Consider the following 24,818-nt stretch of genomic DNA (forward strand, 5'->3'; position numbering starts at 1 on the left):
GATGAACAGTAATTGTGCCTGGGTACATACTGGGTCACCGTCCTTGTCATCATGAGGAATGTGGGTCTGGCATTGCACTTGATGCCTGGCACATAGTGTGCACATAGTACTCTGCTGGTTTCCTCTCCTGCTGCTCCCCAAGGGGAGAGGCAGCCTGCCGGAGTGCAAAGACTCTTCACATCCTTCCCTGCTTTACTGAGTGAGCCTCATCTGGGTTGTTGTAAGGATAAATGTGGATTGCAGCACGATGCCTACCTAACACAGGAGGCAAGCGGTACCTGGCCCAACAAGGGAGGCTGACCTCCAAGATCTTGGAAATCGGGTCTCCAAGAAATAGTCTTTAAAGCAAAGTGGAAGTTTAAGATGTCACCTTTGAATGACAGGATGGCTTATAGGTCAAGCCTTATTAGTAATCTGTTAGAAGGCATTAACCTCTCAAGAAAGAAGGTGTCACCCAGGAGGGGCTTGTTCAGCTAGGCACTCAGATGAAACACAGGCTGGGAGCCTAGAGGGAGAGGGGCACCCTGACCCTGCACATGTGGGTTGGGTTTAACCCCAAAGGAGGCCAGGCTTCCCAGTCTCTGCTGTGGAACACCTGGCATCAGGTTCACATGGCTGCTGCCTGCTCTGAATCCTTGCTCATCAGCAACACTCTGATTACCAATTGGCTTCCTGTGGAGATTTGTCTACGGGGAGGCAGCCAGCCCACTTGATGGCTCCACATTCCATTATTTGTTTTTCATGTGGTGTTGTCCTCACTGTTTTTTTCATACGTGAAATATATGCACAAGGTTAAAAACCCAAATAATATAAAAGGGATTATGATGAAAAGAGTAGTCCTCTAGCCCACCTTTTCCATTTCAAGTCCCATTCTTCCACAGCAAATTTATTTTAACTATTTCTCTTTTTATTTCTTTTTGTAGTTACCTCCATATCTCTGAATATGCTTATGCCATTTTTAAAAATACATATATGTATAATAATGTTTAGTTTTTAAATTTTTGCAATTTTAATCTTTTCAACTCAAAAATCATTATGAAAAATTTCAATCCTAGGAAAAATAATAATATAGTGAATACCTATATGTCCATCACATAGATTTAACAGTTTTTAACATTTTGCCATATTTATTTTGTCTGCTTGTTTTTTGCCAAAGTATCTTAAATTACAGACTCATGAAATTTTAAGCCTAAATACTCCACAATGAAGCTCTAGAAAAAAATAAGGGTTCATACATAGTCATAGCACCATTATCACACCTAAGAAGCATCTTTGTCTTCTTTTTTTAAAATAATTATTCCCGTTTATATCTTTTTTGAAGCACAAATCAACATTCAAAAGGAACAAAAGTGTATACAGTGAGAGATGTGTCTTTGGGCCCATTCCCCGTGCCCTGTCCAAGAGGGAACCACTAGCACCAGTTTCTTGTGGAACTTTCTAGATGGAGTCTGTACACAGAGTCCATCAGTAATAAAGAAAATATAAGCACTGTGAAGGCAGGGCCTTGCTCACCACTGAATCATGACACAGCTCTTTCTTTTTTATTATAATTTTGTTAATTTTGTGAATAAGTAACTTAAAAATTCAAAAGGCATAAGGGCATGAAAAGTCCTCCCAACCCTGCTCTCCATTCACCCAGTTCACTTCTTGAGCCAAGGTGGACAATGTGACCTGATCTTAAACATTCTCCACACATACATTTACTGCATATCTTAGACTATTTCCTGGTTTATCAATTTTAAACTATTTCTACTGACTCTATGCTATAATAAATGAAGATTTAATTCCCTGTGCCTCCATACCACCATCCCTTTCTCTCCATTTTTAGTAGTTTTAGTTCTTCTCCTGATTACCTTTATAGCTTTAAATAACATATTAAAACCTTGTTTTATTTTTTCTATAAAGCATTGTCAAATATTTCCATCACCCACACACACCCCTGTATCTACCGCCCAGCCTTGTTAGCTGTGCTTTTATTTTTACCTTGTCAAGGTGGAGTGGCTGTTTCTATGGAGGCAGGACTGTTTGAAACAGTGCAGCTTCAAGGGAACTGGCCATAGGCAAAGGAGAGATGTGGGCTGTAAGGGAGGCCTTGACTTAGGGGGAACTCTAAGTAAAAAGGCTGCTTTAGCTACAACACAGAAACGGCAGACTGGGTAGAAGTGGGATAGGTCGTTTTTAGGCACTGGGTGGACAGAATATTTGATTTGCTGCTTTTAAACCACAGGGCAGTGGATCTTGTGTATATTACAGATTTTAGTGGTTCTAGCTTTAAGTGGTTATTGCCATGCCTAGATGGCACCAGATCAGATGTCACATTATTCTCTTTTTTATTTGGGGCCAAGCAGCAATTGTGATGGAACTAATGTGAAATCCATGTGGTTTGTCCACAGGCTCATGGGCTGGAAATATTCCATTTTTGGCTGAGATTCCAGGTGACACAGTAAGGGTAGATGCATACCCATGCAGGTATTACCTGTGCCTAGGGAACATCCCTGAGCAACTTAGGGGGTTCAGAAGGGGAGAAAAGCTGTGTCTTCAGACACAAAATGGCAGAGAACTCATTCCCCACAAGGTCCCAGGGCACAAGCTTCAGCAGCATTAATAAAATAATAGAATAAAAGCTTCAGTTCAGAAATCTGCTGAAGGTAATTTTCCAGTTAGAGTAAGTATGGGGACAAGGTGAAAACTCTCTCTGAGAGGCAATTTTCATCGGCGCAGCACTTCCACAATGAACGGCAGCAATATTAGCCACTACGGTATAGGACTGGCCGTGCCTGATCATGACAGGAAGTGAGGGACCAGGAGCTCAGGGAAATATATGAGGAAACAGGGTTTCTGCTTGGGGCAATGGAAAAGCTCTGGACTGGATGGTGGTGATGGCTGCACAACATGGTGAATGTACTAATGCCACTTCAAAGTGGTTAAAATGGTTACATGGTAAATTTTATGTGTATTTTACCACAACACCACCCCTCTAAAAAAGAAGATATACACATATAGATTTCCAAAGCGCCCCCCCAAATATAGTAAATGTTTGTTGGTTGGATCATCTCTCTTACATTGATCTATGGCAGGAGGTTACTTTAAGTTCCCAAGTCATGGTTCCAGATGATTGACATCCTGGTAAAATCTAAAACCAAGACTTTACTCCATGTATCCTCATTCCTGCAAATACTACTCGAGTTTCTACTATGGTCTTCAGAACAATAATAACAATTGGTTTCTGGGAACATAATTTTATCTGGAGTCATGTATGCCTTATTAACACTTCAAATTCTTTTTTATTTTCTAATGATGTTTGGCAGAGACTTGATTTTGAACTAATAGAGCCTCTGAGGTCCTGTAGGAACTACATCCATTCCAGAGAGTGTCAGCCCTGCCTATAGCTTAAGGGAATTGACTCTGCTCAGATACTGAGAACTTCTCAGTGAAGACTGAGCAGAATAAGAAATTGGGGAGGATGAGGCAAGAGAAATAAAAGCAAAAATAAACAAGCAAGACTACATCAAACTAAAAAGCTGCTTCGCAGCAAGGCTTGCCATAAACAAAACAAAAAGGCAGCCTGCTGTATGGGAGAATACATGTGCAGATGATATATCCAGTAAGGGGCTAATATCAAAAATATGTAAAGAACTTACACAACTTAACCCCAATAAACCAAAAAATAACCCAATTTAAAAATGGGTAGAGAACCTAAATAGACATTTTTCCAAAGAAGACATACAAATGACCAAGAGGCACATGAGAAGATGCTCCACATCACTCATCATCAAGAAAGTGCAAATCAGAACCACAGGGAGCTATCACCAATACTTGCTATTTTTTTGTCTTGTTCCTAGTAAATTCATAGACATGGAGAACAGACTGGTTGCCACTGAGTGAGGGGATGGGTGGAAGAGGTGAAGGGGGAAAATTAGTGAGAATGTTTGATATCTTGATCTGGGTAAAGGTCACATGAGTGTATATACATGTCAAAACCCATCAAGCTGTACATTAAGATTTGGATATTTTATTGTATGTACTTCAATATCAAAAAAAAGAAATTGAAGGAAATTGGGGAGGATGGTTTGGGGACTTTAACTTAAGAATCTAGAAGGGCGTCTAGATTTTTAACTCATAAAAGCAAAATAATTTGATTTCAAATTTTAATTTATGTGAACTTTAGTTTATACAGGGATTTAATCTTTGATATTTAATTCTCCCCCCTTGGGTTTACACTCAAATTTGTGGACTGTCTGTGTATTGTTATTATTGTAGCATTTTAATCCTGTCAGTCTCACTACACAACTGTGTGGAACAATGTGACCAGATATAATTTGGAATGGGAAATAAGAAAGAAAGTGAATTTCAACCTGAGGTATACAATTGCCTTGAAGTAGATTAAGAATCTATTCTGACCCATTTCAGAGCCTTCTGGGGCAATTTCTAAGCTTGCTGTATGTCAGAATCAGGCCTAGGGAAAATAGGTTTTCAGGGTTCCAAGCAAGTAAGTAATGGCTAAAACTATTTTCTCAGGATTTGAATTGCTATGCAGTATAGTTGGACTCTGGGCCTCTTCCCAGGCCTCTGCACCCTGGTGCTGTGCACAGGCTTTCCAACCACTGACTACTTCTCACAGGGAAGCTCTCAAAAATGCGGATTTCCAGTCTCTGCTAGAGATTCAAGCTTAGTTTGCCTGGGGTGGAGCCCAGCATCAGCACCATTATATCTGCAAGCAGCTGGATAGGTGGGCCTGGTTCTGAGGTTCTATTAAAAGGGACATTTGGTTCTTACACTCACTGTACAGCCTCTTTAGTAACAAGGGAGAAATTTTGGTTCGCTGTCTACTTACTCTTACCAATTAGGGGTTCTCAAGGGACCTCGCACTGGGTGTTCCATAAATGTTTGTCCGGTGAATGATGTTGGCGGCTGACCCCCGAGGTCCCATTTTTCACATGTGAAGGGAACTGTTTCTCATTATTTGGCCCACAATATGATTCCTCCAGGGGTGAGAAATCTTGCCAAATGGATTGTCACACCTCTGATTAATCACTCTCAAAAAAGAGAGAATAAGAGTGAAGGTTCCCTGAGAAAGTGGGAGGTTTCAGTGGCAATGGGGAGCCTGTGCAGACAGAAGCCCACTCGCCCAGCCTGGGTGGCTCCGCACAAGCAGAAGCAGAAGAGACCTCCAGAGCGGCTGCACTTCTGACAGTAATGATGCCACAGGAAAAGACAGCGATGAGCCATGGTGGCGAAGGTGTCGGGAAATGTGGTTCTGTCGGTAACTAGAAAGCCATTTGATCTCTCTAAAGCCTGGGATCCTCATCTGATAGGAGGAGGTTGGACCTGGTGTTCTCCATAGTGGGTTTCTGTTAAATCATTTTGAGATGGTGTGAACAGCTTCAGTTATATAAAAATTTAAAACTTCCATATAGTTAAAGATTGCACCAACAAAGTTTGAGGACTAGAGAAGATGAACAAAATTGGAAACAGTGAATATGTCCATCAAAAAGAGAAATGGTTAAATAAATGATGGTACGGCTGCCCATTGGAATATCACGCAATGTAAAAAGAAAGCAGAAACTCTTTATGTATAATATGGGACACTCTTCAATATATATAGGTAAATAGGCAGGAAGGTGCAGAACAGTGTGTATAACATAGAAATGTGAAAAATAAAAATTTGCTTATATGAGCAGAGAACACCTCTGGATGGGTAACCAGGAATTTGTAATATTGGTTACTTTCAAGGGAGCAGAGCTGGTGGCTAGAGAACAGAAGATGGGAGAGACACTTCTTACCAAATACTCTTTTGTACCTTTTGAATGTCAGAGCATGTGAATGTATTACCTATTGAATCAACAAAAGAAAAATTAACTGATAGGCTCGAAGAATTTTGAATTCTTGATAAAGCATTTTACGTTCTGCCGCATTTCAGCTTCTGGGTTGTCTAGTCTGCTGCCTCCTGGAGGACCCTGTGCCCCCACACGCCCTCACATTCTGCCGGGTCCACAGCTGCCATGCGCCCACCCTTGCTTTACCCCGCCCTCCCAAAACGACACAAAGGCTGATTTGTCACACCGATTTCATCAGTTACTGTAGCTCAGGGCCCATCTCCAAAGGCCACGACTGAGGCACCAGCTCCCAGGTCAGCCTCAGGAAGGGCCCCTGGGGGCCACGCCCTCTGTGCCTTGTAACCCTCTGCAGTGGCCTTAGCTTTCCCAGGGCAGAGAGTGGGAAGCAGACACAACTGTAAGGGAGCAGGGAGTAGAATTAGATGGGGAGCAGTAAACAGCAGTTAGGCACCCTGGAAATCAGGGAGAAGGGCCACTGGGGAAGAGACAGCAAGAGGCTTACCTCCCGCAGCTTCTCCTGGGCCTCAGCCAGCGCCGCTTGCTTCTCCTGAAGCTGGGCCAAGGCAGCGTTCATTCGGGCCCGCTTGGGCTCCACCACCCGATACAGCCGCCCGTACAGCTGCGGAGACACAGCCAGGCCGCAGGGCTGCACACCCACTCACTCACCCGCCAGCGAGCCACCCCGCAGTGCAGGAAGGAACCCGCAGGAAGATCCCCTGGGTCTTCCACTCCCCAGCCTCGCTCTCTTCCCAGGCCTACCTCCCTGCTCTCCACCCCGCAGCACAGCTCCCCACCCCACTGCACTGCTCCCAACCCCGCCCCAGCCCACTTACCTCCATGGCCCGAACCCACATGCAAAGGGACTTGGCAGCAAGTGAGACACGGCCAATGATGTCAGGCTGGAAGTCAGGCTGGGCGCAGTAGGCCCCAATCTTCTTCAGAACCTTATCTGAGATATTGTCTTTATCAAAATGGATCAGTGACTTGATGAAGTTCTGTTCCCCTGTGGGATGAAAACTGGGGGCCTCAGCCAGCGGGCCTGGACCCACTCTCCTTGTCCTCGCCTCAACTCCACTGCTTAAGCGGCTCAGCTCAGTTCCCAAGGCCAGATACCTGACCTCATCCTGAGTTCCTTCTGCTGACCTTGCTCCCTCATCTGAAACCTCCAAGCCCCCAGGCCCCTCCAGTCCTCCTAGCCTCATCTCCCATCACTTACTTCCAATGCTCTCAGGTGAGCCAACCCACACATTATTCTTTCTGTATAATTCTCTGCACTTTCTTCTAGGACAGGACTCATGAAACTATGGCTGGCAGGCTATATTCTACCAAAGGAACTCAAAGCAGATAAAAACACAAATGCAAAACAGAAAGATTCTTGTTTTCCATTTTCTGATTCTTGTCCCAAAAGGACAAACGCATTCCTGCCCTTGGATTCTGAGATAAATTCCTATATCTTTATGACAACCCCCCACCTCTTTCTTTTCTTTTTGCTTAAATTAAGATAGAGTCATTTTCTGGTACTTACAACCAAAGAATCTTAACTGATATTTATGTCTTCTCTTTCCTATTAGGCTCTATATGCTCCTGAGGGTTGGTACAATGCCTCCTTCATCTGTTTCTCCAAGTGCCTGATGCACAGCAGACAATTAATGAACAATAACTGATTATCTAGATTACCTAGCTGCCTCTTAGCCTCTGCCCAAGTGGGCTCATTGCCTCGAAGAATCATGACCGCCTGCATCACTATCTCCACTTGGGCCGGGGGCCGTCCGTAAGACTTGATCTCGCCTATATCCTTCTTGTTCAGAGACTCCAGGGCCTGAGAAAAAGAGCAGGGCCAGGGCCAACTCAGGCAGCAAGATAGGTCCTTCCTGGAGACAGCACCCAGCTGAGGCACCCCCTCTTCTTCCCACTTCCCCAGGGACTTTGACAACAAAAAAGGCTGGCTCCATTTCCATCCCTGGGCCTTCCTGCCCCAATACCCGCATGGCTTCTTCCAGGGCTGGCAATGCCTCTTCTAGATCCTTCTGGGCATTGTCAGCCAGGGCCTGGCACTTGACTTCCTCAATGGCAATCTTCTCACTATTGGCTGTGACGGCCTAGGGGATGAAAAGAGAATAAAGCTTTCATCTTCACCTTGGGCAAAGTTCGGGGCACCAGTGTTGGTGGTAACAGTAAAAGGTAAAGCTAAAGGAAAGTTGTGGAGTGGAACGTGCATCCCCTGACATAGTAACTGATGGAGCCTGGGAAGCCTCTCTGCCCAGTGGGCACTGATAGCAGAGGGGCATGAGAGGCAGGACCGGTGGGGGGTGGGATGCCACCTTCTGCTGCTCATCCGCTTCCCGCTTCTGTTGCACGATGATGACCAGGTACTCCTCACACTGTTTCTGGAACTCAGCCACCTTTTTCTTGGCGTCCTCCAGCTCCAGCGACATCACTTCCACCTTTTCCCGAGTTTCATCGATCTTAAACAGTCCTGTCCGCAGCTTGTTGGCCTGGTCCAGCAGCTCCTGCCGCTTCTCCCCCAGCAACCTGGGGACAGAGAAGGATGCGGTGCTGGAGGGCTGGGGGGCGCCCCCACTTGACGTCCCTTCCCAAAGTGGCTTGGACCCTTGCCTTCCTTTCTGCCACCGCCAGGGTTTTATCATCTCCTGCCTGGACCACCACTAACAGCTTCCCGACTGGTCTTCCTGCCTCCAGACTCTCTTGGCTCTGGTCTACTCTACACCCTGCTGTTACAATCAGCTTGCTAGATACTGTTTTCCTCACACCACTCTCCTACTTGAGAATCTTCCACTTTCCCACTGTGCAGCAGGCAGGGGGGCTGCAGTGAACCAGAAAACACAAACCTGTCCCAAGGGGGTGGCCATCCTTCATCTCCAACCTGTTTTCCCCATGTGGGAATGAATGTGGGCTCAGTGTTGCCACAAATGCTCGATTTTAAAGAGAAGCTGGAAATCTGGATTTTTCTAAGGTTTCTGAGTTTTAAATGTTGGCAACACACTCAAAAAGTTTGCAACATTGTACAGTCCAAACATATTCCCTTTGTACTTCCCTTACGTACCCAGGAAAGGCAAGGACTTTATTAACTGGTAGATTGCAAGTCTCTAGAATAGTGCCTGGCACATAGTAGGTGCTCAAAATCTATGTGTTAAATGAATGAATAAATGTTGATGATCATTAGTATTACAAATGGGTTTTTCTTCACCTTGATTAAAATATTGAATCCAATAAATGAGGGTTTTTTCTTTACATTTTTCTTATATTCCTCACAGCAAACTATTACTGTGTTGTGCACACAAAAAGACACTTGATACAACTTAATAAATGAATATATAATCCTTGGGAATGGTGGAAAGCCTACAAGACATTAAAGGCAGAGAGGAGAGGACAGGCCTTAGTATGTATATTATGGGTATTTATGGCAATGACACAGCTGTATTATGGCTGGGAAAAGAAACGTCATTCCAGAAAATAAGGACAGAGAGGGAGGGGAGGAGGAGGTCTCAGAGATGGCCACTCCCTCTAGAAACCCCATCTCTCTTTTATCAACTTCCTGAACAGAATTAAGGCCCTTTGCATCTCTCCCATTCCACATCAGCACCCAGGTGACCAGCTCCTGGATATTTCACCAATCACCCTTGAAGACACCAAGTTCCCCGGCCCTCCACGTCTTCTATTCTTCTTCATACTTCTTATATCCAGACACGAGTTCCAGGTAGTTGGTGGGTGTGACATAGTTGTATCTTCGCAGTTCCAACAGCATCTTCTGGGAATACTGAGCCACTGACCAGTGCATGGTGACAAAGATCTGGGCCACTTTCCTGTGGATCTGAGACCACAGGATACAGGAAGTCAGACAGAGAGTAAAGTCAGATGGAGAGTGTAAAAGGAGGGAGCTGGGAGTGCGCCGGGAGACGGGGAGGAGGGCTCACATTGTCATGAGGTCCCAGGTCCAGGCCCTCAATGGACTTCTCAGCCACCTCAAGCAGTGCCTCGCGGGGCCACTCTGAGAACCAGTTGATGGTTGTGCAGTTCACCAAGGCTGGGTACTGGCGGATCCAGTTCCTGGGGAGGGTGTGGAGAGGCAGTTAAGTCCATTTGGAGACTCGGCTTCCAGCTACTGGCTTTGTCACAGGTCCATCCGCTTTCCAGGAAACTAAGTGCCCCCTCCTCGTGTTCCTGTATTTCCTTGTCCAGATTTTGCTCCCCTGAGAGCTATTTCAGGGTAGTATTCAGGAGCAGGTTCTGGGGTCAGAAAGACCTGGTTCCATGCCTAGCTGTGGATCCTGCACAAGTGAGCTAACCTTTGGGATGTCAGTTTCCTTATTTCTAAAGTGGGGATAACAAAACATACTAACTAGGGTTGTTAGTGGATTCAGTAAGTTAACACATGTAAAATGCTTAGCACAGCACCTGGTACATGGTAAATATACCATACCCCATAATATTAAAAAAAACAAAATGGTGACCCAAATGGCCTCTCCACACAAGTTCTCTGTCTTCCTCACACTTTCTGTTACCCTTAAAAATCATACCAAGAATGGATAAAAACAAAAGTACATACATGCAGTGGGATCTTATCCAGCCTTAAAAAATAGGGAAATTCTGACACATGCTACACCCCAGATGAACCTTGAGAACATTATGCTGAGTGAAATAAGCCAGTTGAAAAGACGAAAACTACAATTCCATTTATATGCAACATCTAAAGTAGTCACTCATAGAAACAAACTAGAATGGTGGTTGCCAGGGGCTGGGTGGTGGAGGAAATGGGGAGTAGTCAAAGGGTATAGAGTTTCAATTTTGCAAGATGAGAAAATCCTAGAGGCCTGTTGTGCAATAATGTGAATATGTTTAACATTAGTGAGCTGTACACTTAAAAATGGTTACAATGGTAAATTTTATGTTCTGTGAAATTTTTAATACCACAATTAAACATTTAAAAAAACAACCACCCCTGCCAAAAAAGGACCAACCCAAACAATCTTCATACTCAAAGGGAGTGAACAACTCCTATGTAAGCAGGAACTACCTGAAAGAAAGCAAGGTCTACAGAAAGGAGCTGGGGCATGCAGGGCGGGAGAGAATGGTGCTCTTGCTGACAAGGCAAGCATGCAACAGAGGACCCAGAATGTGCAGGGCTGTAAGAGGGAAGGAGGGACAAGGCTATGCCAGGAGTCACCTGAAGGGGTCGCCCACGGGGCTGAGGCAGAGAATGATGTGCAGGTGGTTGCGCACGCGCTCGATGAGGTAGGCGAAGAGACTGTCGGAAGACTGCGGCACCAGCTCTGAGCGGGCCTGGTCTATGATTTGCGTCTGGATCTGCACGGAAGCCACAGGGGTCAGGGGGCTGCAGTTTCAGTGGCAGAACCGGAGGGCACAGCAGGTGAGGCTAGCCTGACCAGCGGGGGTCTTAAAGCAGCTCTGTCCTATAGGGGCCTTTGAGGGAAGCCAGCTGGTGAGAAAGAGCTCGTCTACCTCATGGATAGACGGGCATATTCTGGGGTCCTGCCTCTTCAGGGGTTAGTTGGGAAGGCCCAAGAACCAACTGGTAGAGGGTGTGGAAGGGATCGAACCTCTTCAAATTCATCGGTCTTGTAGAGATTGGGGACCTCGCCCGAGCTGAGGATGTTGTTAATATCCTCTAGGAATGATTCGTCAGCAATTTGAGTGTCCACGAAAAGGAAGGACGTGGCCTTGAGCTCTACCCCAGCCTGGTGGTACAGACGCTTGATATCTGGGCCAGATGAGGGAAGGAGGAAGAGGGGACAGGCAGACTCTTCAGATTCACCATCCCACCCCATATTCCTCTTCTGAGATTCAGAAACCCTTCCCCGCCTGCAGCGTGTACACAACACCACCCTCCACCCCACGTGAGCCCGGCACATCTCACTCTCTGGCTTCCTTCTCTCCTCTCTCTTATCACACAGGAGGTCAGGCATCTGAACTTTCACTCCTAGCCCCAAACCTTCCCTCTTTCAGACCCAGCCTACCTTCTCGGAACTCCTGCTTCCGATAATGTTTGGTGACCTCAATCTGGAAGATGACGTACTCGCAGATGGATGAGGCCAATCGGGCCAGACTCTGGCGCCCACTGCCACCAATGCCCACCAAGAGCATGTTGCCCCGAGGCTGTCCAATGACCCGCACAATCCGTATGACTAGGGGATGGGGGGTGAGAATGATAAGTTGTCTGAGCAACTTCAGGGGACCTCCAGGTCCTGAGCTAGGGATTGGGATGCCTGCAACTGAAGGGCTGTGAAGTATGGGAACAGAACAGTGCCTGGAACCCTGCTAGCAATTCAGCTTTAACCTTCACCATGTCCATTAAGCATCACCACCAAGGAAAAGCCCACTCATTGCTACAAAGGCATCTGGGAAGCCAACTTTCAAGACTTCACTTGGGAGAAACCTAGGAAGAGATCCCTATTTCCTTGGAAATATCCCATAACTGGGATTTTGGGGATGGGGATGGATATAGGACATGCTCACTGTGTTCAACAGCCTCTTGGAAAAGCACCAGCTGCATTGGCACGACAGCGGGTGACAGGTTGTACTCATTGAGAGCTGTCTCCATAGCTGCCTTCAGCACTGCCAGATCAGTGAGGTCTTCATACACCTTCGGGTCCCTCAGGAAGTCCCCTGGGCCGTGGAAAGAGGGGGCCAGAGCTCAAACGCCTGGTCCTCCCTGGACTTCTCCAAAGGGCCCTCAGCCTCAGGACTCCATGCCCAACTCTCCTTCCAACCCATCTCCACGTCTCCAGTCTACAGCAGCCACACTCCCAGCTCACCAAAGATAGGGGAACGTTTGTTCGGACAAAGATTGTGAAATGTGAGATCAAAGAAAGAGCCGAGTTTGTCATTTATGATGCCCATGAAGGCTTCCATGTCTGCTGTATCCACCAGTCGGTCAGCAAAGACTCTGTTGGGAGGGAGTTAGGGTGAGATTTGAGAACAAAGAGTAGAATGGCCCCAGGGATGGAGCAGCAGGCAGGGGTGGAGGTGGGGCTTGGAGCAACCTGACGAGCCTGGACCTGGCGGGGCACAGGCTTCTCACCTGAAACACTCATGGATCCAGAGCCGTGTGATGCTAGACTTGGTGTCATGGAAGTCCCTGTTGGCTCGAAGCATGCCCTGGAACACCTGGAGAAGAGGCCTGGCTGAAAGATGGAGGGAAGGGAGACAGTCCCTCCCGAAGTTTTAGAGATAAGGCCAGAGAAAGCAGCATTCTAGAATGGGGGTGATTTGGAGAGTGTGAGATGCTATTGAGCACCAGGGCTTACAGTGAGGAGAAAAGAATGCCTCCAAAAAGGCTGTGCTGGGCAAAAGGGGCCAGGTCAGGTGGCATTTCACCTTGGAGATGTCCCGGAGGTTGAAGAGGTAGTGGATCTTGGCGGGTGTGGGCAGGAAGCGCTGCACCACGGTGTTGTACATGTCCCAGGTGGCCTTGGTCACCACATTCCCAATGGGCTTCACCTCCTCCTCGAAGTCCTGAAGCTTCTGATTGATCATGGTGCCAAATATGCGGATGATCTGGGATTCCTAGAAACGGGCCCTCAGACTCACTTTTACAGTTTCCTGGCCTTCCAGCCAGGACTGGGACTAGGGCGAGGTGAGTGACACAACTTAAGGAAGCACCAAAAAAGACCTCAGAAATCAAGAGAAATAATATTGTCATGCAATATTTGAAATAAAAATTAATGCAAAATACTCATGATGAACAAATACCAGTATTTTAAATGAAGATGGGATTGGTATTGGTGATTTTTCCTTTTGTCTCAGGCTCTAACATGGCTCAATGAGGCACTGTATACTGATCTGGAATTTATTTAAAGTTTTGGTGTTTTTTGTTCATGAATTTCTGCTGTTAACTTTTTTAAAATATTGCATTAAAATGTTGTACATCTTCATTACTAAGGTTTTTTTGGCGCCCTTGAGTGCCTCACTTGCCTCACCCTAATCCTGGCAATGCTCTTAGCTCTCAGCTTTGTAGGAGCTGCCTTCCTTAGTCTTTCTGGGCCCCACTGCATTCTCTGCCACTCCAGAGCCAGCAAACTACACTTTCATCCAGCAGCCCCTCCGTATATTACAGCTCCCTGCATGCGACCCCAGTCGGCCCCCTCAGCCCCCTCCTTGATCTGCCTCCTCATTCTCGGGGACACAGACGGCTGGCCTTCTGTGGCCCCCCACCAGCCCCCATTAGGCCCTCACTGTTGGGAAGGTCATGTTGATGATGTTGAAGCGACTCTGCAGCCTTGGGGGGATGACAGTCCGTCCACCCCCAGGAGGGCCCATGGCAGCCATCAGAAACACATCCTAGGGGACAACGACGAGAAAGACTGGTGGGCAGAGAGTCTCTGGGAGCCAGGAAGGGGAGAGCAAACAGAGGGACAAATGGGGGCAGAGTGAGCAGGAAGAAACGTGGAGTGATGGGGGCAGGGGAAGGGGAAGAGGAGGAAAGTATTAGGGGCACTTTTTGTAGAATTATTAAAGTAACATATTTGTATTTATTTCATCAATATAATCCATGTACCCAAATGAGAAAATAGAGATAAGGTAAAAAAATATTTGGTTCTGTCTTCTAAACTTCTTTTGTTCTTCTTTTTAATGTATATGTATATCCGTGGTGTGTGTGTGTGTGTTCTTTCTCAGAAACACATGCATATATTGATTATTAGGTAAGTGTTTGAGCCTGAGAGCCAGATAGATGGGCACCCCAGAAATCAGGCTGGAGTGGCTTTTGCCCATTGATTCAGGAAAAAGAAACAAACAGGGTGCTCAGAACACTGTGGGAGGAGGGTGAGGACCGAGGGGAGACACCTGCGTCAGAGGTGAGGAGCAGAGATCTGATGCCATGGAGGCAGTTGCTGAAATGGCAGGCGGCAGAGTGGCCTGGAGAGGGGAGTGTGGCTGGGGGCACGGAGACCGTGCAGGTGGCATCAGGGTTGGCATGTGAGCCATGTGGAGTAAGAGGCCTGGGAAAGGAAGACAGGATCTTTTGGTCACAGAGTGGAAGGCAGGGCCAACGAGGAGAGTTAACAGGAGTTGTTAATTTAGGAGCTAGATGTCTGCGTCCTGAGAAAGTCAGGACACTCTGGTGTGGAGAGGAATACAGGATCACAGGATCCTTTCCTGGGGTCCCCATGCAGCAGGGACTGAGCCAATCGTGACAGGGAACAGAGGCCTGAAAAGTGGAGTCTCAGGATGCTTACTCGGAGGTACTTGACGGTCTGTTTCGCACGATCGTACCAGAAGCCATAGTCAATCCAGAGGCGAATCAGCTCCAGGGGTGGCTGGGACCCAAATGCGTCCTTAGCTGGCATGTTTAGATCATCCATAAAGGTGATCATGCTTTTGCCCCCAAACGGCACATAGACACCCTTGGTTCGCTTCTCCACCCGGCTTTCTATGATGCTTTGCACATTATTGGATGTGGTCTGGTGAAAAGGGTACAGAATGAGTGCTCAGGTCCCCCAAGAGAAACACAAGGTTAGAGAGTTGTGTCAGGCACTTGGATCCCAGGACAGCAGAAGGGAGGGAGAGCGTGGGAGCTGCGGCCTGGCCCTGGTCCCACAACACACCTGCGCGGACATGTTGACAGTGAGCACCGACCACTGGTTGGAGGGCAAGGACTGCAGAACGCTCTGGGCGATGGAGGTCTTCCCAGTCCCCACAGGACCCGCCAGCAGGATGGGGTTCTGGCTGGCCACCAGGGCGCTCACCAGGTAGTTGTAGCGAACAGTGTCGACAGTGGGCACCATGATCTTATAGAAGGGGGAGCTGGGGGGTAAGGGAACTGTGTCTCAAGGATCACTGGCCCAGTCTGGCCCAGCCCCCCCTTCACTCCGCCTCCCGGTGCTCATCCTTCTCAGGCATCACCACTCTCTAACCATCAAATGCTTTCTGCATGGCCTGGAGACAGGCATTCTCCTTAAAGACCCTTGAAGATCCCACTTCCTTATTCAAGAGGTTATCTCTGCCCAGGGATGGACCCTCTCTCTGCAGCTCACCTTGGCTTCCTGGCCCCAGCTCTGTCACCATCTCCCACCAACCGCAGCCCCAAGCCAGACCCGCCCCCTGGGCCCGGCTCTCACTTTGGAGGGTAGCGCCAACTCTTAGGGAGCTTTTCCTCAAATGATACCCAGTTCCGCATCTTGGGGTCCACAAAATATTCATACACTGTGTTCTAAGGAGAGAATGTGTGTGAGGTTATCAAAGCCTTCCTTTAACTCTCCCCAGTGCCCAAAAAGTGCTCACAGACCACTGGGTGGAAGAAAGGGCTAGGTTAGCAGGTTGAAACTCAAGCAGAGTCTCTGCATCAGGGAGACTGATGGCTTCTGGAAAAATAGGACAGCTGGGTTTCAGTGCCCTGACCTTTTTAGGAAAGGAGCCCTCAATCTCTCGGAGGTAACTGTCAATCTTCTTGCGGCCCTCCTCATCCACAGAGGCACACACAGACCAGATCATGCTGAACACAAATGTCAGCTCTACCATCACAGTATGATTTTCACCATCAGCAGGGTTCACCTGTGTGGAAGGAAAAGGCAAATATCTTAAATCTATAAGAGGTGGAGGGACCTGTTTTGGCAGGTCATCACTAAGGCTTAGTTTTCCTCCCTTCTTAGGTCTGTTTGGAAAACCATATGGCTGTAGATAAGCCTAAACCTAAAACATTCAGATGAACCTGGGACTCCCCGTAGCTCATCAGTTGCCCTGAGTTTCTTCTCTGCTGTGTTATAAAGACACAGCATGATCCAGCGAGGCCATGTCTACTCTGAAGAAACACCCAGGGCATTCTTCAGAGGAGACAGGTCCAGGGACATTCATAATGACTTTGTTGTAACTGAAAAAAAATTAGAGATGACCTAAACGTCCACCAGCAGAGGAATGGGAAAATAAAATATAGGTCTAGAATAGCATACAGCAGTTAAGCAAAGAAATTAATCTGCATGTAGCATTATAGAACTCAAAAACATATTGCTGATATAGTAGGCATATTGCAGATGTGGTATAAAGCATGACACATTTTTTAAATACCACATTTTCTATGGGTACTTATGGGCTTGTGTGTAAATATGTATTTAGAGAAAAGGTCTGTGATGATCACATACAGACATACTACAGTAATTACTTGGCAGAGGCGGGAAGTAGACCAGGATTGAAAGGAGAGAAGTGATCAAAAAAGGATTTCAGCAGTACATGAAAATTTTTAATTTTTAGAAAGGAAACTAGATTCAACTGTTACTTGTGTAGTTAAAAATTAGATTTTAAAAGGTACCAACTTAATAGCAGAAACAGCATATTTAGAGCTCATGCTCTCCACCCTCAACCCAGAGGGCATGTGGCAGGTGCTGTTCCTTGAGAGGGTGTGTGGTGCACAGGGGGATGTGCAGACCGGGCTGGGCGGCCTTGGGGAAGGTGGCCGGCACACAGATAACTCACTCATGTGATCTCTAACCATCTCCATGAAACAGTCACAGGCCTAGGAATGGGGAGCTCCTGAGGAGAGGTTCTGAGCTAAGATACCTGCAACTACAGATAGTGTGAGATACAAGATGCTGTCCAATCCAGAACACTGGACTCAGTCTCACAACAATCCTCAATTCTTAAGAGGTTGGAAATTGTGTTGAGAATCCCTTGTCTATCATATTCAATCCAGAATCCTTGGTCTGTCTATCTGGATCGCCCTAACACAAAACATATCTCACCATCCTCCTCCTGGGCTCTTTGCTATCCTGAAGAGGGTGTGCACGCAAACACCACCCCACCACCCCGCCCAGCACAGCTGGGCCCGACTCCCACGTCTCTGTGTTTTTGCAAAGGCCCCTCTCTGCATCTAGAAAGCCCTCCTCTTTTTGCTCCGTTCTTCGGTGTTCTCCCGCGCTGCTTGTGCCCTGCCTGGCTAGTCCTCCCCAGCACCAGGCTGCCACCGGGGCTGTTCCCATTGGTTACTGTGCAAGTCATCTGCACAGTTTTAATCTACATGAACTGTACTACGGAATTACAGATACCATTATAGATCTTAATTGTTATATAACTTTAGATTAACAGCTTGTTGTCTGGCAATGTCTTTAAAAACAATTTGAACCATTTCTAGGCAGTGATTTAATCTCAACAGAAAAATACCCAGTTTTGGTCCTTACTCCATAATTCTAAACTGAACAAAATTTTTCTTAAATAGCAATTAATCTGAAAATTTCTCAAAACCCTCATCAGATTAGGCTGGGAGTTCATTCCCGCAGAAATGGTATCCCAAGGCCATGCATATACCAGGAGTTCATATTTATTTTTTTGAAAGGATGGAGAAATGAAGAACCAAATGAACTATCTTAGTTCCTAAAATACTGGTAGGAAATGACAGTGAGATCCCAGTGTGTGCTGTGACCAACCACAAGTCCTTAGTCCAGCCTTCCCCCTCGTATGCACACACACACGTGCGCCCTCACTGCCTCCGTGGCTGGTGAGGCCTCCCCTGGATCCACCCGGGCCTGGTGTTCAGACTGTGTCTCAGACACACTGTTCCCCTGCAGTTGTCCCTGGCAGGTCATGAGCCCTTCTTGTCTGGCCCCCTTCCAGCCCCCACTCACCCCATTCTCCGGTGTGGCCAGAGCCGAGTACAGCTTACAGAGGGCAATGATCCCACTGTATTCGGGCAGGGGCACCAGCTCGCTGCAGTTGTCCTTCTTGAAGGTCAGCATCTTGTTGATGAACTTTTCAAACATGCGTTTTAGGGGCTCTGCCTCAGCCTGTAGTGGAATAAGAAGGGGCTGTTTATTCGTTCTTGTGTCCCGCAGGCCACATGGGTTACCTTCCCTCTCCTCGATTCCCTTCATACCTTTGGCCTCTTCTCCAACCATGACTGAACATAGGGCTTCCAGCCCAGGTCAGTGTAATCTGTGTAGACCATCCCACAGCGAGAAACGGTGGCTGGAGAGGCCACTGCCAAGTTTTCCACTTCGAACAGGAGAGACACCTACAATACACAGAGTTAGGACCTCATCTTTCCCTCCACCTTGCCCCCATCAGTAATAAGAACACCCAGAACTCCGATGCCCCAAGGTGTCTCTATCAAGAACCAAGTGTGGCAGGATGAATAAAGACAAAGACCTAAGGTTTACAAATTATTTGCTTTTTAAAATAAATTAGAGATTACTGAAAGTTATCCTTATGGAAAATCACTCTCACATGCATTATCTGAGTGGGTGGGAAAGGGTGGGCTTTACAGCCCACGAATTTATAACCCTGGGCACACAAGAGCAGATTGTCCCGCCTGTGTCTGTAGAAACGAGGCTAAGGAGGGCCGCCTCAGTCTACACAGGGCTTCCTAGTACGCAGAGTTCTTTTACACAACTGTCACCATCCACAGCAGACAAGGCATGTTTTTCTTCAGTCTCTGGGTTCCCAGAATCTAGGCATCCTCCTGCTCAGCTCTCACCTGTAAGACCTCCTCCTCCCTCCGGATTCCCCTGCCCTTCCCCTCGGCCCTGCCTCCTGCCCTCCAGTTTCCACTGCAGAGACCCAGGAGTCAGCGCCCCCCAGCACCTGCTCAGGCATCGCAATCCGCTCTCCGTTGATGAGGGTCAACACTTTGTTATCGTCCATGACGGAGTTCATGCTCTCAATCCACAGTGTGTCCACAGGGCCATCAAAAAGGATCCACTTCTCATCTGGCTTCTCATCTTGGTAGGAGATGGGTGATAAGGAAACCAGTGCTTTCTCACCTAGCCCTCCCTCCACACTCATTCCCTCGGAGATGCAAGCAGACGCCTCCTTGTATCTCAGCATTTTCCCCCAAATTTAGGTTTTCCATCCCCAGACTGCCCCTCCACCCCTCAGGAGGTTCAGGCATCTGCTCGCCCCTCCCCATGATCCTTTGGGTACCTGCACATGCCGTCCGCATGATGCTGGACAGGACGCCGTCTGTCCACTCATTGGTACTGAGGTTATATTCCCCATACAGCTCCCCTAGGGACAGTGCCTTAGGGTTCAAAGGGAACTCCTAAAAATGACACAGGAAGGGGTTTGAGCTGCTGGCCCACACAAATCCCAACACCTCCATTTATTTCCGCCTCCCTTTATTTCCAGGTATTTGTATTTGCTGCTTGTCTCTCTCCTGTCCCCCAGGCCTCTCCCAGGCACTGCCCCCCGTCACTGCTTTCTTGCTCCCAACCTCTGCTGCCTTCTGCTACTCAAGTCTCTGCCTGCTGCTTCCCTGTCCAACTCCATACTCTGACAATGTTGAAGTTGGGGTCTCCGGCACGGCACAGGGAAGACAAGGAGGACTGAAGAATTCGCCACGAGGCAGTCTTGCCGCTGCCTGAGCAGCCCACGATCATGGTGGAGTGGCGGGAGTTCTTGGTTTCATACAACTGAATGACCTTGGTGAGTGTGAATGGTGTGGTCTGCAGGCCCATTTCTCGAATCTCCTGCTCAATGGTCTCCTGCAGCTGAGAGGAAGGGACGAAGTGAAAGGCAATGCATGGAGCCTGCAAAGGACTTTCAAAAGCTCCCCGTGCCTGGAGGTTGACGTCCTAAGTGTTAAAAATGGCACCAGGGCCCTCTGCATCCTGGGATTTCATTCCCTGGGAAGCTGGCCAATTGCAGAGTTAAGAGATTGAGTTCTGGAGTCAGCCAGCCTGAGTCCCCAGCTTTCAGCTATGTGAACCTGAATAAGTTACTTGTCTAAGTTTCAGTTTCCTTACCTGTTAAATAGGAGGAATGGGTGCTACTTTCCTTGTAAAGTTGTTGTATTAGATAAGAGAGTCAACATAAAACACAATGTCTGACATGCAGCTCTACAGATTTTTTTTCTATTATTCAACAAATATTTATTAAGCCTCTACAGAATATGCCAGTGTGCTGGGTGCTGAGAACAAAGTAGAGTTTCATTCATCTGCAGAGATCATAGTCTGATAAGACAGCATGACATTAAACAAATCACTGCCCAAGTTAAAAAGTAAAGCTTACAGAACCATAACCATATAGATCAGTCCCAGAAGAGTGTGACATTTTAAAACACACAACCAGTGTAAACAAATTTCAAATAGATACAATATCTTTACTTGTATCTCTCAAACACTGCCAGGAGGCCTCACCACTACTATTTCCTTCCTTCTGAGAATGAGCTTTATTAGTATGTTTGCAAATGTGCATGTCTAGCATCATGCCATAAGTTTAATATGTTGCATTTTCTATTTATTCAGGTTAAAATAGACTCCAGTTTCTTCTTTGACCCATGATTTATTTAGAATTGTATTGCCTAATTTTTCAAATATTTGGGCTTTTCTAAATATATTTTGTTATAGATTTCTAGTTTAATTCTATTGTGGTTTGAGACCATCCTCCATATAATTTCAATCATTTGAAATTTATGGGACTTAATGACCCACATATGGTCAATTTTGGTAAATGTTCTGTGTGTACTTGAGAAGAATGTATGTCTGCGATTTGTTGCATACAATGTTCTAAATGTATCAGGTGAAATCTGGAAAGCATTCAGTTCTGTGTCCTTATTTTGGTCTGCTTGTATTTTCAGTTTCTGAGAGAAGAATGTTGAGATTTCTCACTAGGGTTGTGGATTTATCTATTTCTCCTTTTAGTTCTGCCAATTTTATACATTTTGTAGCTATATTATTAAGTACATGCAAATTTAGAATTGTTACATCTTCCTGCACATCCTTTTATCATTTTTAAATGTCCCCCTTTGCCTTTAATATTCTTCTTGCCATAAAGTCTACTTTATATGACATGAGTAGAGTTACCATTGTGATCAGAGAATGTGTTCTAAATAAATTCTTATGAAATTTTTGAGGCAGATTTATGGCCTTTATATGGTCAATTTTCCTAAATATTCTATATGAGCTTGAAAAAAATGGTTATTCTTTAATTATTGAATGCAATTGCTATTGATGGATGAAAAGTCTAGATTGTGTTGGTCAAATCTTCTATATCCCAATTGATTAAAAAAATTTTTAATATACTTATCTCTAAGTCAACTCCAAATGCTGCCAGTTGATTAAACCTCTCAAAATGTTTATTCACATCAGGTATCAATTTCTTCTTCTTAAAGAAGTCCCCCTCAAGCCTTCAGATTTGCTCCAAATTGGACCATCTTCTCTCTTTGGTGCACAACCGTCATCCTATGCCTTCTATTTTCCTCTTTCTTGGTATGTGCCTGCATCTTAGAGTACATCCCATCCTCTATGTCCAGCCCTCTCAGGTTTGCTAAGTAAGTCACAATTTCATTTGTTTCCTATGCCTAAAAAGTTTTTGTTATCTCCTCTTACATTCTCCCCATCCTTTTGGGTATCTCTCTAGAGTAATTGTAATAGACTTTCAGAAGAAAACAAAATTGGTTTAACCCACCTCCTTTACCTGGTAGTCTTCTCTCTCTATTGAGTTGTTGTGGGTTTTTTTGTTCATGTACTTTTTGTTTTGTTTTACTGAAAGTTTATACCTCTTAATCCCCTTCACCTATTTTACCCATTCTTACACACACACACCTGCTTCTGTCAAACACCTTTGTTCTCTGTATTTTTTAGTCTGTTTCTGGGTTATTTGTCCATTTGTTTTGGTTTTTAGATTCCTCATATAAGTGAAATCATATGGTATTTGTCTTTCTTTGTCTGACTTATTTCACTTAGCATAATGCACTCTAGGACCATCCATGCTGTCACAAATGGCAAGTTTTCATTCTTTTGTATGGCTGAATAATATTCCATTGGGTATATACACTACATTTTCTTTAGCCATTCAGCTATTGATAGACACTTTGAGTCCATATCTTGACTATTGTAAATAATGCTGCAATAAACATAGGGGTGCATATGTCTTTTCAAATTAGTGATTTTGTTTTCTTCAGGTAAATACCCGGAAGTGGAGGTACTGGGTCATATGTTATTGCTATTTTTAATTTTTTGAGGAAACACCATACTGGTTTCCATAGTGGCTGCACCAGTTTACATTCCCACCAACAGGCATTCCCTTTTCTCTACATCCTCACCAATACTTGTCATTTCTTGTCTTTTTGATACTAGCCATTTTAACCAGTATAAGGTGATATCTCATTGTGATTTTGATTTGCATTTTCCTGATGATTAGTGATGCTGAGCATCTTTTCATGTGTCTGCTGGCTTCTTTGGGGAAGTGTTTATTCAGTTCCTCTGCCCATTTTTAAATTGGATGATTTGTTTTTTCAGTGTTGAATTTTATGGGTTCTTTGCATATTCTGGATTTCAACCCTTTTTTAGATATATCATTTGCAAATATTTTCTCCTATTCTGTAGGTTGCCTTTTTGTTTTGTTGATGGTTTCCTTCACTGTGCAGAAGCTTTTTAGTTTAATGTAGTCCCACTTGTTGTTTCCCTTTCCTCGGGAGATGTATCCAGAAAAAAATTGCTAAGGCCAGTGTCTGAATGTTCACTGTCTACGTTTTGTTTTAGGAATTTTATGGTTTCAGGTCTCACATTTAGGTCTTTGTTGTTGTTATCTTCAACTCTGATATTTTTTATTTATATTAATTTTATTGTTTTTTTTTCAAATCCATTTTGTTTAGAAGTCTTTTCTTCATGGATCATAGTTTCAAGCTTTTCTTTTATTTATTTAAACATATCAAATTTAGTTATTTTTCAAGTCTGTGCTGATTATTTTCAATATCTGAAGTCTTTGTGGATCTGATGCTGCTGTCTGTTGTTCTTCAGCTTTCTGTTCATGACATCTTGTTTCCTTGTGTGTTTTGTGATTTTTGACCAGGTGCTGCTCATTTTTGGACTTTAATAAGAATTCTTTGTGGCTTAAGCTGAAGTTTCATTCTCCCATGAATAATTTGCATTTGCTTCTGCCAGTCACCTGGAGGAGGCACTAACAACCTGGAACTACTTAAAATTAAGTTCTAAGTTTGAGATTTGGGGCAATTACACAGTAAAGTAAATTATGACTATAGAGCATGTGAAGGTTGGCTTGTGGTTAGGAAATCTCAAAAGAGATTTTGTCCCCTCTTCCCATCATCAGGGTTTAAGACAAGCAAGTTTCTTTACTGTAAGGACCCTTCTCAGTGGTGGGTTTCCTATTTTTCCATTTACTGAAGGTGTTTTCCTTTTGCAGACTAAGATTTATACAGGACTGGGTTGTCTGTTGTACCTCCAAACTTGGGCTGCTTTATCTACTATCCTCAGTGCCTTAAATTTGACAAAAATTTTCAGAGAGAAAGCCAGCTTTCACATTCACTTATCTCCCTGCTTTTACTCTCCCTTCCAGTCCCAGAATTCTTTTCTTCTTGCCAGCTTAGCAATGCAGTTACAAGGATGTATTTTTCTATTTTTATCCAGCATTTTAGCAGTTTCAAAATGAAAGGATCATTCAGGGTATCAAAACTACCATACTACCAGAGAAGAACATACTTTCTGAAGTCCTCCTCCCACTCCTGCCATTCCACTGCTCCCACATATCAAGCAGCTCTTAGCAGTCTTCCCTCAAAACTCCCTGAATAAGCAGAGAAGTAGAGGCAGGCGAGGGCTGATGGGTGTAGGGAAAGTAAAAAGGCCAGTGGGTCAGAGGTCTCAATGACGTCAAAGAACTGATGAGTGGAAGTCTGTAAACTGGTGAGTCAGGTGGGCAGGGAGTTGTGGAGAATGAGTACAATGTTTGAGTGGTTGTTCCTATACATTCCAGAGAAGGAAGCCCAAAGAGAGTCTGACTGTCCTGCCAAAAGTCACAGCTAGTGAACGGCAGAATGATGAGGCCTGCAGGCCAGGTGTGCTGTTCCGGATCCACATTCATACGAAGTCAGTATTAAATATTAAGGAACAAATACCTTGCCATAGTCAATGACAGGCAGCTCAGTGCTGGGGAATAGATCTTGCACAATGGCATTGAATAGTGGCACATCAACTGAAGTTAGCTTGGCAACGTTCATATCTCTCATTGAGAGAAGCAAAACCTGGATGGGAAAAGACAGAGACTCAGACTTAAGCAGCCAGG

The 24,818-nt window shown here is 45.5% G+C and overlaps 1 protein-coding gene across 2 annotated transcripts in view; it reads right to left on the bottom strand.

Annotated features, from left to right (window-relative positions):
- The window catches only part of DNAH2 (dynein axonemal heavy chain 2), a 96,547-nt gene that overhangs the window by 22,012 nt on the left and 49,717 nt on the right, over positions 1–24,818 (bottom strand). For both annotated transcript variants that reach the window (XM_017671777.3, XM_073234886.1), the window contains exons 42-66: positions 24,652–24,777; positions 20,069–20,287; positions 19,722–19,839; positions 19,383–19,519; positions 18,676–18,813; positions 18,428–18,586; positions 16,215–16,367; positions 15,935–16,026; positions 15,422–15,620; positions 15,053–15,277; positions 14,052–14,156; positions 13,194–13,382; positions 12,898–12,983; positions 12,632–12,762; positions 12,333–12,482; positions 11,834–12,001; positions 11,417–11,577; positions 11,023–11,162; positions 9,773–9,905; positions 9,530–9,669; positions 8,159–8,369; positions 7,820–7,936; positions 7,515–7,656; positions 6,671–6,840; positions 6,340–6,456 (exon numbers count right to left, since the gene is read on the bottom strand). In XM_017671777.3, coding sequence (XP_017527266.3) covers positions 6,340–6,456; positions 6,671–6,840; positions 7,515–7,656; positions 7,820–7,936; positions 8,159–8,369; positions 9,530–9,669; positions 9,773–9,905; positions 11,023–11,162; positions 11,417–11,577; positions 11,834–12,001; positions 12,333–12,482; positions 12,632–12,762; positions 12,898–12,983; positions 13,194–13,382; positions 14,052–14,156; positions 15,053–15,277; positions 15,422–15,620; positions 15,935–16,026; positions 16,215–16,367; positions 18,428–18,586; positions 18,676–18,813; positions 19,383–19,519; positions 19,722–19,839; positions 20,069–20,287; positions 24,652–24,777 — 3,726 coding nt within the window. The remainder of the gene's footprint in view (positions 1–6,339; positions 6,457–6,670; positions 6,841–7,514; positions 7,657–7,819; positions 7,937–8,158; positions 8,370–9,529; positions 9,670–9,772; positions 9,906–11,022; positions 11,163–11,416; positions 11,578–11,833; positions 12,002–12,332; positions 12,483–12,631; positions 12,763–12,897; positions 12,984–13,193; positions 13,383–14,051; positions 14,157–15,052; positions 15,278–15,421; positions 15,621–15,934; positions 16,027–16,214; positions 16,368–18,427; positions 18,587–18,675; positions 18,814–19,382; positions 19,520–19,721; positions 19,840–20,068; positions 20,288–24,651; positions 24,778–24,818) is intronic.

Source organism: Manis javanica, chromosome 4, assembly GCF_040802235.1.
Source record: "Manis javanica isolate MJ-LG chromosome 4, MJ_LKY, whole genome shotgun sequence".
Taxonomy (NCBI): Eukaryota; Metazoa; Chordata; class Mammalia; order Pholidota; family Manidae; genus Manis; species Manis javanica.